The sequence below is a fragment of the Natator depressus genome, chromosome 1, assembly GCF_965152275.1.
Source record: "Natator depressus isolate rNatDep1 chromosome 1, rNatDep2.hap1, whole genome shotgun sequence".
In the NCBI taxonomy this organism is placed as follows: domain Eukaryota; kingdom Metazoa; phylum Chordata; order Testudines; family Cheloniidae; genus Natator; species Natator depressus.
The window spans coordinates 324,310,530-324,325,089 of NC_134234.1; the positions used below are offsets into that span (position 1 = coordinate 324,310,530).

General features: G+C 41.9%; 1 protein-coding gene across 2 annotated transcripts in view; it reads left to right on the forward strand.

The window, feature by feature from the left end:
* The window catches only part of RSBN1L (round spermatid basic protein 1 like), a 99,603-nt gene that overhangs the window by 66,226 nt on the left and 18,817 nt on the right, over positions 1–14,560 (forward strand). For both annotated transcript variants that reach the window (XM_074942543.1, XM_074942544.1), the window contains 3 exons: positions 7,029–7,166; positions 8,538–8,680; positions 9,854–10,021. In XM_074942543.1, coding sequence (XP_074798644.1) covers positions 7,029–7,166; positions 8,538–8,680; positions 9,854–10,021 — 449 coding nt within the window. The remainder of the gene's footprint in view (positions 1–7,028; positions 7,167–8,537; positions 8,681–9,853; positions 10,022–14,560) is intronic.

Genomic DNA, 14,560 nt, shown 5'->3' on the forward strand with positions numbered 1-14,560 from the left:
TATTTTTGCTTTGGATTTGTACTAATAGGTAACAGACATTGGCTTTTTTGACCTTTTAGGAATTTGTTTTATTTAGTATGTCCAGTTAGTCATGTCAAGCCAGACCTACAGTCAGCAGCTTTCACGTTTATTACAGTTAGAATGAGGCGTAATCACTCAGTTAATACAACACTGGGTGAAGACTGAAAAATATGATGAGTTAGCCATCTTTATATAGAACTATCATTGGATCCCTACCCACCTTCCAGAAATTTCTAGTTTCTGGCAACTAAATCCATTTACGCTTCACAACTTCACCTTTTCCCTTCAGTATCCAGGGACAGTTGATTCTGTCCTCCAGCCACCCCTCTCTCCAAAAACCAGTTAACCTCTCCATCTATTCTCCCTATCATCCAGGCTTCTAACAGTAACAACTTCCTTATTGTTTCCTAAGACTTTCTGATTGTTTTCCCTTTGTAGATTAAATCTTTCATTTTAATACTTGAATTAAAAAGTTGAATGTATCAGGTATTAAACTTTCAAACGTTATGTTTCTGTAGCTATTTAATGGCATAAATTCACGATAAAGGAATGTTTGCCAGATTTTTTTTTTTAAAACCTTGACAAACTCTGTCACATCCTCTGTGCTGTCCACTGTGTCCATTTACCCCTCTTTCAACCCAGTGCTTGCATAATCTACTCTCCCTGATGTGTGAGACTGTACCATTTAGTTAAAGCTGTGGATTACTTTGGGTACATCATAAAAAAATTTGAGTCCATCTCCTTCTAACTTTACTAGCATAAATTTTTGGTTTATATAAACATTTGGTGATTCGAAGGTCTCATTTAAGCCTCCACTCGTTTGCCACTCAGTGATCAGCAGATGTTCTTAAGACTAGGTTCCTTCTACCGGTCTGGAACACACTTGTTAGGCAAGTCTAATTTCTAGGAAGGGCAAGATATTCAACTCTGCAGTATGGCTTATTTAGTTATATTTTGTGGGATTGCTTCTGCTGGTTCTCTTCTGTCCTTGTTCTTATAAATCTAATAGTCTGTTTAGGTGCGAGTGAGTTGTGTATAATTAACTATTTTCTACTCTGTTTTTCCTTTTTTCCTTTTACTCTGAATGTAGGATCATGGTAGATGATACTCCATGAGATGTCCCTCCTTGGCTACTCTGTGTTCTAATCCATCTGCTTTCTGATTTGTTTTGATGTGATCAAGTTTTGTTTAATACCAATAGGTCTTTCACTCCAGGATTTGGTTCCTCTTAAAGTTTATGGTTCTGGTTCCCTACTTAACAGTGCTCCTCAGTCTTTGTCTTGTTCTATGCTTAAGTATTGTTTGTTCATATAACATGCAGCAACATTGTGTGTGAGTTTGCGCATGTATGCAGTAAAATTAAGCGTTCATGAAGCAATGAATGCTGTGTTTTTTTCTGGTTCCTTGTAAGTCATGCTAACCCTTTATGCCCCTTTGAATACTGTTCTTACTGGGTAGTCTGCTTTCATTATGAGTTTCTTTCTTATTTATTGTTTAATTGTTGAGCAGCGTGTCTGCTAATGAAGACTTTTTTCTCTTAGTGTTGATTCTTTAATTTATCTCCCCTTCAAAGTACAATACTTGCTATTTCCTTTCCTATTGCATAACTTCTATAAAAGTATAGTCTGTCAACGCTTGTCTATAAAGTAAAAACTAGAAACCTCATTAATACCTTCTGAATGTTAGTTGGAATTTGAATAATTTTATGCTTTTATGATAGGGAGCAGAGAGGAAAAGGAGAAAAGAGAATTATTGAAAACCATTGACTGAAATGTAAATCTTTAAAATATAAAAGTATAAATCTCTTTGGGAAGATCATTTACTCCAGTCATCGCTTCTAATTGAGTGTTTTTGATTGATAGGAAATGTATGAGGAAGAAAAAAAAACTTGTAACAAATAAACTTCCACCAATCAGTCACCCAAAAGTTCTGGATCTGAAAGCTTCTCTCTACCCGGGGTGGAATCTCATGTGCTGGTCTCTGTCTGCCCTCAGTAGTGGGGTTTGTCTATATGGGGACACTCAGGAAGTTAATACAAATCAACTAAAGGTGTGACATTAATGCACATTGTTCAAAGTGTGTTAAATCCCCTTTTTATGCTGTCATTCAAGAGTAAAGTGGCCTTAGTTTGCTGTAGCTTAAACCTCCTTGGTGGAGGATTAAGCTACAGTGAACTGAGGGCTTGTCTGTGCTTGAAATTTGTTGTGGATTAATTTATTTTTTTGTTAAATGCCTTGTATCCACAAGCGTTTCTTGCTGTTGTTGCAAATCATCTGGCATTTTCATGTGTATTGTTAAACCCACTTTGAAGATGGGTTCACTGAGATGCAGGAGGAGTTTACTTTCAGCAAAGTAGGTATGAGTGCATCTTCATCCCAAAACAATGGTTGTACAATTGCTAAGTCATGCTGCTGGTATACCACACTTTGCTGGCTATCTGCTCATCCTTTCTGTTTACTTGTGTGCCCGCCGCTGCTCAAGGGACATCCTGACCAAATATCACCTCCCTGTTTTAAATGCTGGCACACAACCAGGTTCTGTCTTCCGTAATTCCAGCTGCTGTGGAGTTCACAAACCTCTGTCATGCTCCTGATTATTGATCAGTCATCCTCATTCTTTACTGTGGTCCTGTGCTGAGATTGCGGACTTCATTGCCCTCTAGGGAGAGGTGTGTGATCAGGCACATCTGAACAGCAGTTGTTCAGCACAGGTGTAAAAGCGGCTATCTTGACAAATGCAAGATGGGGGCACAACTGTGACGCTCTCCAGTGTTACAGTAAGGCACAAGTTCACGTATAATGTTTGGTGATTTTTCATATATTATCACTGATGTGAGAATCCATCATCATCAAGGCAAAGGAGCTCCAGCTGGAGTATAGAACTGCTAAGTACTATGGGACCGCAGGGAAAGCTAGCACAGTGTACTGGTACTATGAGGAGCTGGACCATATGTTGCTAGAGATTGCACTATTCAGCCATAGCATGGACTTTCTGACTGATCCTCCAAACCAGGATCTAATCTATCCAGTGAACTCTAGGGCAGACACAGCTGCAGAGATTCAGGAGCATCCCAAATCACAGCTAGAGGATCAATCTAAACCACAGGCACAGATCCAAATTGTGGAGGGGACCAATTCTAGTGAGTGTGGAATGACGTGTTTCAATAACACTTTAAGGCAGGAGTGTGAGGGGTTTGAACAATTTATTTCCAGGTACTGTAAAGGGTACCACAGTGTTGGTCTAACTTCTCTCTGCCTGCCCCACACCTGCTACTCAATGATGGCCATACCAGAGACTGTACAAACTCTCCATGCCTTTTTTTCTATAAGCAAAAACACAAGTGCCACTTAAGCTTGCCATGTACTGTCCCACACCTCCTTATGATGGTGCTTATTGGTTTCTCTGCTGCCTCCCCAATCCCTTTTCTCTTACATAATGGCAACACTGCCTGGTTAACCCACGAGACTATTTGAAGAAAGGGATCAAATACAAAGAAGAAACAAAATCATGGTCCACAGTTTCGTGAATGCCCTCATTTTTGAGTGAATGCAAGTTATGTTACCTTGCCCAAATCATGGTACAGACATTTTCATAGAAAGATTTTAAAACATTTAACTAAAAGGGACATGAATTATTTTGTTTCAGAATTCTGTTAATTTTGCAGTGCACTTTATGCTGATCGTGGATGTTAAATATCAATTTAAGGCACGAACAGTGCTCTGATTTGGCAGGGAGATTGCAGAGCAATGCAGCTATCTCAGCACTGCCCATAGAGCTTGTTTCCCTTCCACTTCTGCACCAACTCTAGGAGAATTATCCTAGCAAACACCAGCACAGCATATCTTTCAAATTTGTTCAATATTTTCTCAACAAATCCTTTTCTGTCTTTTGGGGATGTGCATCAGGGTAACTTCCTCCAAAGTAAGAACAGCCTGCAGAAGTACATGTGCAATTACTAGTCTGCCACTGCTCCCCTCGCTCCCAGACCTACTGCTATTCTATCAGCAAGCTGCAGAGGAACACATTCAGTTATTAGCAAGTACCCCCTTTAGCTAGCCACTTCCCCATTACTCATAGTCCACCTGGAATATACTATCCTGAATCCCAAACTGGCAGAACAGACACCTCTTCTCGCTATCCCTTCACACCACAGGCTCAAGGGACCCTATACAAAGGGGGAAGACTGCAAATGTCTTACCATCTCCAACCTCATTGAGGATTGGGAAGAGCCTATGGGAATGGAATTTCAAAATCAATGAAAAAGCAACATTTTATCTATGTTGGCATGGAGACTACAGTTTGGACAATAATTTGTCCATTGTCCTCTCTTTCCCCATAGCACCCACGGGGAGGGGGAGTGAGAGGGTGGGAAGGTCAGAGAAATGGGTAGCACATCCGACACAGGTGATGGAGAGGTAAAGAAACCTCCTGGAGCACATGGTCTTCAAACCTGAATTTGCACAGCTTTATGCATTTGAATATATTATTTTTACTGCTCACAATGTTCAATTTGGTGTATTCATTCCTGTTGAAACATTGAAAATGTGTTTGATGCAAGACTCAATCATCATGAATGGATTCATTCAAATGTGCAGCATCATGGTCACAATATCGACGCATGCACGATAAATACATAAACCCCCATCTACATTTCAAGCATTATAATGCAACAGTTCTCACAATATCTTAAAAACTCAACAAGAAATGTGATAATATACACATAAAGTATGATTAAGTCCTTGCACCAGTAGACATATTCAAGAAGACATATTCAGTAATGCTGATCAGTGCCTTATGCAAAAGTATGTGCATTTTTTACAAATGGCATCTAAACTCGAAGTATGAACACACTGCATCTCTTGCTCTGTGCCCTAGAGTAGTTACATCTTTTTGCAGAGGCCTCCAATCTGGCTGTTCAAAACATTTGCCAAGTCTGGCCACCTGTTGCTAAGCCAGGCAAGCAAAGGGTAAGCCAAGTCTCCCAGAATGAGTGGTGGAATGTCATTGCCAACAAGGTCCATTGATACTGTTGATGCAAAAGTTCCATTGGTCAATGGAGAAAACATTCTAGACTTTCTGAAGATCCTGGTATCATGGACCTTTGTAGACCACCCCACATCAATACTGGTGAACTTTCCATGGCGATGAAACAGGCCTTGCAGCACCATGGGGGTGGGGGGCTTGGGGGGACTTTTCTGTTGATAGCCTCTAAGGCCTGATACGGAGGGTTAAGAATTGGCATGTGGGACCCATCAGTGGCTCCAGTATAAGTTGGGAACTCCAACAATACAAACCAATTAATTTTCGGTGCATTGTCCAGTCTTAAGATACGGTGGGATAGAACCTTCTTGATAATATTGCACACCTCTGTTTCAACAGCCCAGATAGCTGATCTACCAACAATGAACTGGCTAGCTACTGACCGGTTGTAGGTAGTAGGGTTGGCAAGCTTTCAGATGGTGATGGCCACACTCCTCTCTATGCTGAGGGCAGTTCTTACATAGGTATTCTTCTACTGTAGCCCCTGTGTGAACTCTACACAGCTTTCTAAGAAAGTAGCTTTTGACATCCTGAAATTCTGCTGCCACTCATGCTCATACCCAATCTGCAGTGCTATACTTTCCCACCAGTCAGTACTTGTTGGCCACTCTACAAAGTGGTGCTCCACCAAGGGAAGCTGCTTCAGGAAAAGTTATGGAAGTGTCTGCTTGATTTCAGCATTCTCCTCCTCTGGTGGCCTTATCATCCCAGTTCTGAAGTCACTGCCCAACTTTAGATGTTAAAACAGCTTGTTTATGTTCATCACAGTGTGGATTGTAGTGATCACAATGTGTGCTGCATGTTGCGTGACAGTGGTTTGAAAATGGCACTGGATGGCTCTGAAAACCCTAATGCATGATAGGATGAAATGAGGAATCATGGGAATTTAATTTGACAGTAAACTCCAGAATTCTATTGCCTTCCAATAAGTATCTGAGTGCTCAGCATGAAAAATCCCAGAATGCACAGAACACAGTGGCAGAGCAGTGCACCCTGGGATGTCTGCCCAGAATGCTGGTTGCTGATTTCAAAACATCACAGTGCCGTATGGGTGCAATGATATGAGGCAAAAGTACCTTAATCACAGGATAACAATGTGATGTGTGTGCACTGCTTGTGAAACACTTTTTGCAGATCACATAACGCAGATACACAAAACCCATGGTAAGTTTCAAGTGTAGACATGCCTTAGGCCACTTTACTCCTGAATGAGAAAATCCACCTGGGGGTTTAATGTGCTTTAACTTCCACACATTTGGTTGATTTGCCTTAACTTTCTTGACAGTATCCATGTAGACATGGCCTTGGTCTCACTTCTTTGCCCTTTTTCAGGTTTTAAGATGGTTTGTTTCATCTTCTTACTTTCAATAGGTTCACCTCCTTTATACTGTTACGCTCTCTCTAGCTTTCCCCTGCTTCATATTGATTTTACCTCTATTACCTGTTTCTGTCCGCCTGTTCTACTTTTTTGCAGGCCTCTTTCTAGCCAGCTGTCATGAAATCATAACTTCAACTTTCTATCCTCTTTCTGTAAAAGGAGCATCACTCAAAACATATTGCTGCTTGTTTGGATGTGCATAGTAATGAATATTTAACATCCTGTTAAATTCCGCCTTAACTTTACATAACTGTGAATCTTGCAGCTTGCCAGAAATATCTTCTCTCTTTATTCTTTTGTATTTTAAATGCATGTTTTCAAATATAGTAAATGAGTTTTACATTCGAGCTACCTGCTACTTCAGCCAGCTGTTTTTTTTTCAAAATAATGGTTTCTTTTTTAATAATTGATAGTATATAATACAGTTGTTAATACTGTTTAATAAGAACTGTATACAGTATTAATGTTAGTCACATGTTTTAGAGAAGACAGAAAGACAGGATGTGCACATGGCATTGATTTGTAAACTTTTGTTGAGTCCTAATGAACTCAATGTAACTCGTAATTGACTTTCATATTCTTCTTTTAGGTAAAAAGAACATACTCCCATGGTACATATAGAGCTGGCCCAATGAGACAGATCAGCTTGGTTGGAGCAGTGGATGAGGAAGTGGGGGATTACTTTCCAGAGTTCCTTGATATGTTGGAAGATTCACCTTTCTTAAAAGTAAGGGGAAGACGGGAAAGGGGAGATATTCTTCCAAATACTGTATATCAGTGGTTTTCAACCTGTGGTCCACCCCTGGGGATCTGCAGACTATGTCTAAAATTTTCAAAGGGGTCTGTACCTCCATTTGAAATTTTTTAGGGATCCACAAATTAAAAAAAGGTTGAAAACCACTGCTCTGTATTAAAGTGAAAGAACTGTAATACTTATTGTCTCACAGGTCTGGTTGAACACCCATGTTGGCCATTCACCAGGCTCCTGTGAAGGCATCCAGCCATTGAGTTTCCAGGGTTTTTAAGCCTCAAGATCTGAACAGAGTCCAGTTGCTATCCTTGACACATACTCAGGATGCAGATCTTCTCCCTGGCACCCACTCCTGAGAACTTTGACCATGTGGACCACTGTCCTATCCCTGGAACTAGTGCTGGCTCCTCAGGCTTCCTCAGAACTTAATAACACCCTTTACCTGAACTCCACCTGAAGGTTTGGCCTTCGGTTTATCTCTTCAGGGGGGCATGTGATTAATACACACAGACAAGATTGCACAAGATTCTGAACTACCACTGCTCTTTCTTTAATAACACAAGAAATATACATATCTACACAAAAAATAACAAACCCTACATGCATTCCTTGCCTAGGTTACCTGCCCCTTCCAGAGCATTCTTTGGGCTAGGGTCAGGGTTGTCTGGGGCCATCCAGAGTCCTTCTGTTTGCAGTGCATGGCTTGGGTTCTGAACCATGGAGCTCTCTTGCGTCCCCGCCCCTCCCAGCTTGCTTCCTGTGATCTTGGCCAGACTGTCCCCTTTCCCAACCAAACTTCCTGTGGGTCTCCCTCAGTCTTCCCCTTGTAAATCCTTTTATCACCTTTCAGTCCCTTAATCAGGTGACTTCTGGATCGACCTCAACAGGTGATCATGGACCTCTTTGCCAAGTGACTTCATTGCCAGGCAGTCTGTTTGCTGAGAAACCCGTTCTTCTAAGTGGAAGCCAATCTGTTACCTAGGATTTTTGTACTAGACTAGAGGACCATTTCAAGTTAATGACCCTCTGTTGTCAGTCCTGTGCCACTACCCGTTGGAACTTCAGTCCAGCATGGAGGTAGAGGGGTAACAGAGAAGACTGCTTAGTCCCTGTATTCAGGATGGAGTTTTCATCTTGGTAAAGATAGATACAGAGAGTTTGTAATCTCCTGAATTGTTTAGAATTCATAAATTTTACAGACTGTTTCCCCAAGTCATCACACTTGCCTACATTCACTTATTTACCAGATCTGTTAACTTTTTTTTTGATTTTACCAAATAACTCTTTTTTTAAAATGTATTTGAAAATAACTCTCATCAAAATGTGGATTGTTATATTTCCCATTAGTGTACATTGCCGTGGGGGACGCTCTCTAGTCTAAAATTAGAAAGTCGTAAAGATAGCGATGATGGTCCCATCATGTGGGTACGTCCAGGAGAACAGATGATCCCTGTGGCTGACATGCCAAAGTCACCTTTCAAAAGGAAAAGGTATGTTGAGATTCTTAGCTTGGTGAGTTATCTGGTTAGTTGTTTTAACCTATCCCTTATTCCACCTATTGCAATGGCTGTTGCTCTATTATAGCATAAATCTTATGTTTATGTAGCTTTTTACCCCCAAAGAAGAAACAAAATCACTTCTTAGTTTTTAAGTTATTCTAGGAAGGAAATGTGTTTTTTGTAAGCATTTGTACACCACCTAGCATAATGATGTGCCAATCCTGATTGGAGCCTCTGGGCTTTTGTAATGAATACTAAAATAGTAATTTTACAAACCAGACCATCTTTTCTTCACTCTCCCTAAAATGCAGCTACCTTGAGGTAACAGCATAAAGCAAAATTAAACATGTTTTGGGGAAAAAGTGAAGAATGCTATATCCATATGAATGCTGCAGGGCAAATTTTAAGTAGGCACCACACGGTTACTCAAATTTAAATTTGGCCAGGATACTGGTATTAACTCCCCTATTCTTAAGTGCTTATGGACCTTTAAGTGCCATCAGACCTTTAAAAACTACAAGTGACAAAGACTTCTGTCTCATCTGAAAGATGGGACCTCTAACAGTAGAAAGTCACCATAACATCATATTGGGCTCCTGATTTAGATAATGACTCAAAACGAAGAGTGCTACCTACAGAATCAAACATAAACTCTTTTAGCATGTAGATTTTCCTTGTGGATTTCCCATCCAAATATTTTCCAGGTGGTTCCCCTAGTTTGTAGAATCTCAGATGTCCGCCTAATGTGATATGGTCTCTCACTATCAGCCTTAGACTAGCCATAGAATGATCATAGAGGATCTGTTCCACCTCACTGGTGTTTTCTCCTTTTACTCTAACATCTCTAACAAGTAGTCTTGCAAACCTTTTCCTACCCAGTGGTGAAATGTGGAACAGAGCTGTAATACACAACATTCAAATTGTTCAGTAGAAATGTAAACAAATGAATTTGAAGGCACATATTATTACTTTTAGCATTTCATGAATGTTCCCTAAATTACTTTTGTACTGTTAATCATCCTGTAATCTGGCCAAGATGTTCTTATTCCAATATATGTGCATGCTGGAGGAAGACATGGATCCTGTTGAATGTAGAAAACTATAAACTTGAGCGTGGGGGAGTGTTAGGTTTTTAGTTGTTTTTTTTTAATTTTTTTTAAACAGAACTACCAATGAAATAAAAAACCTGCAATACCTACCTCGAACTAGTGAGCCCCGTGAAATGCTCTTTGAAGACAGGACACGAGCCCATGCAGATCACATAGGACAAGGTTTTGAACGACAGACTACAGCTGCTGTAGGAGTGTTAAAGGCTGTGCACTGTGGAGAGTGGTAGGTGTCAACTGGTTTAGTCTTGTTAGATCTTTGAAAAATACTTGCATGAATTTCCATTTATAGTTGCTAGAAGGATCATCAGCTAATATGTTAATCCAGTTACTAGTATGTTTTGGAAATAAGCCATAACTATTGAATAAACTATATTTTTCTTTTGTCTTGAGGAGCTAGGTATGCTGGGTACATTCTAATGTAGATACAACTTTGCAGTCTGGTGGAAACTAGAAAGAGGCCTCCCCTGTCTCAGTAACAGCTTCAAAAATACAGTTGTGTAAATTGTAGCACTCAGACTTGTCTTGATGTTTGTGAACCAGTATAGTAGTGGTTTGCCTACATTTTTATCTGAACTGCACATAGAATCTTCTGGAAACATTTTTCTCTGTCTGTTTGGATAAAAACAAACATCACAATTCTGGTTCGAGGGAATGGTGGTTGTTTTAAGTCTGGTGGAAGTTGCATGGCATTTCTTTAGTGTCCCAAACAGTCTGAAACTCTTATATGTGATCCAGGGGATCAGCCCAGTTCAGCAGAAGCCATTTTTGCTTGCTTTATCAGAAAGAGAAGAAAGTGCATTTTAGCTGGGTTCTCTCATTGAGCCGGAAAAGTGATAATTAGAGGGATTTTTTGGTCCTCTTAACTTCTGTCTCTGAGACTGGCATGTGGTGCTGTAGTACATTACCTTCTGTAATTCCCACTCAGTTACATAGGTGCTGGAACTAGGGGTTCTGGGGGTGCTGCCTCACTGCCAGGCTTGAAGTGATTTCTGTTATATACAGGGTTTACAGTTTGGTTCAATGGCTCTCAGCACCCCCACTATAAAAATTGTTCCAGCACCCCTGCTCAGTTATTGAGAACACCCTTGCTTTTTATAGTTTGATTGGCATGGTTACTGAGACAAGAATTCTGATATTGCATCAGAACCCAGACTTAATCCTTCTTTGGGTGAAATGGTGCAAATACGTGTAACAGTGCATGAACCAGAACTTGTCTGTAGGTCTGTAATAAAGAAATTCCCCACGGGAGGGAACTGGGTCATTCAAATGTGAACCTTTTTTTAAGCTTCAAGGCCTGTAGTCTAGTTCCTGCAAATTCATGACCGTTCCACGTTTGACTTGGAAATATTGGTACCGTTCTATTAACTCATTCATAGTTGTGGTAGTCTCCTTTATTGGCCACTTACAAGTTGGCATTTAGTGAAGCTGGATTTCTGTTGTCAAAAGGTTGGATTTCACTTATGTCAGACTTTTATATCAGGCAGAATATGTGTACTTTCATATTCAAAGTTGAATGAAATTTTTTTTTGATCTTTCATTTTTTAGTCGTTGATCACTCTATAAACTCTGAGTATTGTTCTATACATATAGTCAAAGGCAAACAGATCGAAAATTACATTGATCCATAATTTATTCTATGGTTAGTCCTGGACCAGTTCCAAAAAAGCACTGCTTGGTTCAGGGACCAGTGATGATTGTTAGATGAAATAGCATCTGCACAATGAGGACTGACCATGAATATACTGTTCAAAAGATTGGCATCTCCACATTCCATTGGAATAAAGCATGGATTTATAACCCTAGAACAGGGGCGGGCAAACTTTTTGGCCTGAGGGCTGCATCGGGTTTCGGAAATTGTATGGAGGGCCGGTTAGGGGAGACTGTGCCTCCCCAAACAGCTGGGCGTGACCCGGTCCCTGCCCTGGATTCCCCCCACCCACACACACACACACTCTTCTTGCCTCCTGACCCTCCCCCTCCCCCTGGACTCCTGCCCCATCCAACCCCCCCATTCCCCGATGGCCCTCCCAGGACCTCTGCCCCACACACACACCCTGCTCCCTGTCCCCTGACTGCCCCCGGAATCCCCACCCCGACTGCCCCCCGCCACCCCATCCAACCCCTCCTCTCATTCCTGATTGCCCCCCTTCCCCCCAGACCCCTGCCCCATCCAATCACTCCTTCTCCCTGTCCCCTGACTGCCCCCCCGCTACCCCATCCAACCCCCCCCTCCTTCCTCACCCCCCCCCGGGACCCCTGCCCCCATTCAACACCCCTGTTCCCTGCCCTCTGACAACCCTCCCCCCCCAACTCCCCTGCCCTCTATCCAACCTCCCCTTCCCTGCCCCCTTACCGTGCTGCCTGGAGGACCTGGCTGGAGCCAGCCACGCACAGCTCAGCTCAGAGCACGAGGTCAGGCTGGGCTCTGCAGCTGCGCTGCCCCAGGAGCTCACTGCCCTAAGCATTGCGCCAGCGGCGCAGCGAGGTGAGGCTGTGGGGGACGGGGAATAGCAGGGGAGGTGCTGGGGAGTAGCCTCCAGGGCCAGGAGCTCAGGGGCTGGGCAGGAGGGTCCTGTGGGCTGGATGTGGCCCGCAGGCTGTAGTTTGCCCACCTCTGCTCTAGAAAGACAAGAGATTGGACCATAAAGTGTCATTCTATTATTTTTATTTATTTTGTTCAGTTTAAACGTTTTAGTGGTAGATTGTTTCTAGCTCTGGCAGATGACTAACTTTTTATACTGTCTGAACATTTTTAACAACAACATTAGCTTCCTGTTATATGCAGTAGCCAACTTTGATGTGCTTGCTGATATCAGATATCACAGCTGAAGTGAAATGCCTAGAAATAAGTGATTTTTAAAGCATGGTATCTTGTGGGCTGTGAAGTCTTAGGAACACTTTAAAATGACAGTACTTTTTGTTTTAATAAGAGTTGTTGGCCAGCTTCAATCTATTCAGAAACTGCAACTGATGCAGAATTCAGCAGTGCCCTTATTAAGCAATGTTTCCTTCCTTGAGCCTATTAAACCTGTGCTCTGCACTGGTGCATCCGATGAAGTGAGCTGTAGCTCACGAAAGCTTATGCTCAAATAAATTGGTTAGTCTCTAAGGTGCCACAAGTACTCCTTTTCTTTTTGCGAATACAGACTAACACGGCTGTTACTCTGAAACCTGTCATTTTGGAGTGAGTCTCTCAGACCAGGTCAATAAACTTGGGCTGACAAGATTTGCTGGATAGACAGTGCTTTGAGTTGCAGCTCGGTCTGGAACTTGGGCTCTGAAGCCCTCCTCCTCCCTACACTTCAGAGCCCGAATTGCAACTTCAAAGCACTATCTATACAGCAATTTTTAGAGCACTAGTGTCAGTCCCGCTAATCCAAATCTGTCTGGGCTGGAGGCTTGCTCCAACAGTATGTGCAGACGGTACTCTTAGATAGTAGGGAGAGGGGTTGCTGGCAGAGCATTTTGGAATTTGCTTCCTTCCTGAAGGAAGTCTGAGTTTGTTAGCCTTCAGGGTGTGCTGAAAGGCCCACGTTTTCTCCTTTGCCTGTGAAGAATTGAGTGTGGGGTAGAGCTAGGCAGTGGTGATGGGGATTGTGTGTGGTGAGTGACTAATTTTAGTTATATTTGTTGTCACTATGTCTTTGAGTTGATTTGGGAATTTAGAATGTGTATTTTAGTGTATTTTTAAAAAACTGTCAAGAGCACCTAGAGCAAAAGATGGGTGCTCTTTTTTTGTTGTAGTTAGAACATATTTATCTTGATTTATACAAATCATGGGTAGTTAGTGATTGTGGAAGCAAAGAAGGTTTTAAAGGCATAGGACTAATGTTTGTTCTTACAATGACCTTTTGCCACCCTTTATGCAAACTCTCAAAAATACGCATTTGGTGAAATTCAACAAATCTACTTCATATGGTCCAGGAAAACCACTCTGAGGTCATGGGATCATGAGATTTGGAATGTCGTGATGACCACTTCTGCCATCTCTTTATTGTGCGTTTAAAAAATTATGTCCCAAAGGGCAAAAATCTATGTGCACAGAAATCTCAACTTGCATCTATCTGGCAAGGACAGGGGAATATGAACAGTAAAATACATAGTTATGCTATTCCAAAGTACAAAATGATATGTAAATTGCATGAATTTTTCTTTTTTTTATTTAAATGTATTGCAGCTTGCCTCTACCGCTTGGATGCGTTATAATGCTATATACAGCCATTTTTAGTAGAAATAATCTAAGTTTTTAGGTGTACATCCTTGTCCTCTATTCTGTAGTACAGCCAAGCTGGAATGTGATTGGAGAGAGGAAGAGCTCCTGCCCTGCAGAATACCTTTCAACTCGAGGGAAGGTATGCAGGGCAGGAAGCTAAGAGACCATGGGATCTAAAGTCACCCTATTCTCACTGACTGCTATAGTACTCCTAAGGGCATTCTGCACCAAAAAATTAAAAATTCTTTGCACAATATTTTAAAATTCTGCAAGTTTTATTTGTCAATAAATAAATGCAGAGGCTCCAGCATGGCAGTGGGGAGCACAGGCCACTGGCTACACGAAGGTAGGAGATCACCCTGAAGCTCCTGTACCCCCAGGACACGGACTCAGCGGTGAAGCTGCACCCGACCCTGACACAGCACAAGGAAACACCCTTGGGCTCTTCCCCCTGCACCAGATGTGGGGCAGGCAGACTCAACCAGGCAGGATCAAAGTGTGGAGGTGCTCAGTGTGGTGAGATCCAGGTGTGGGGTGAGAGGATTCTGT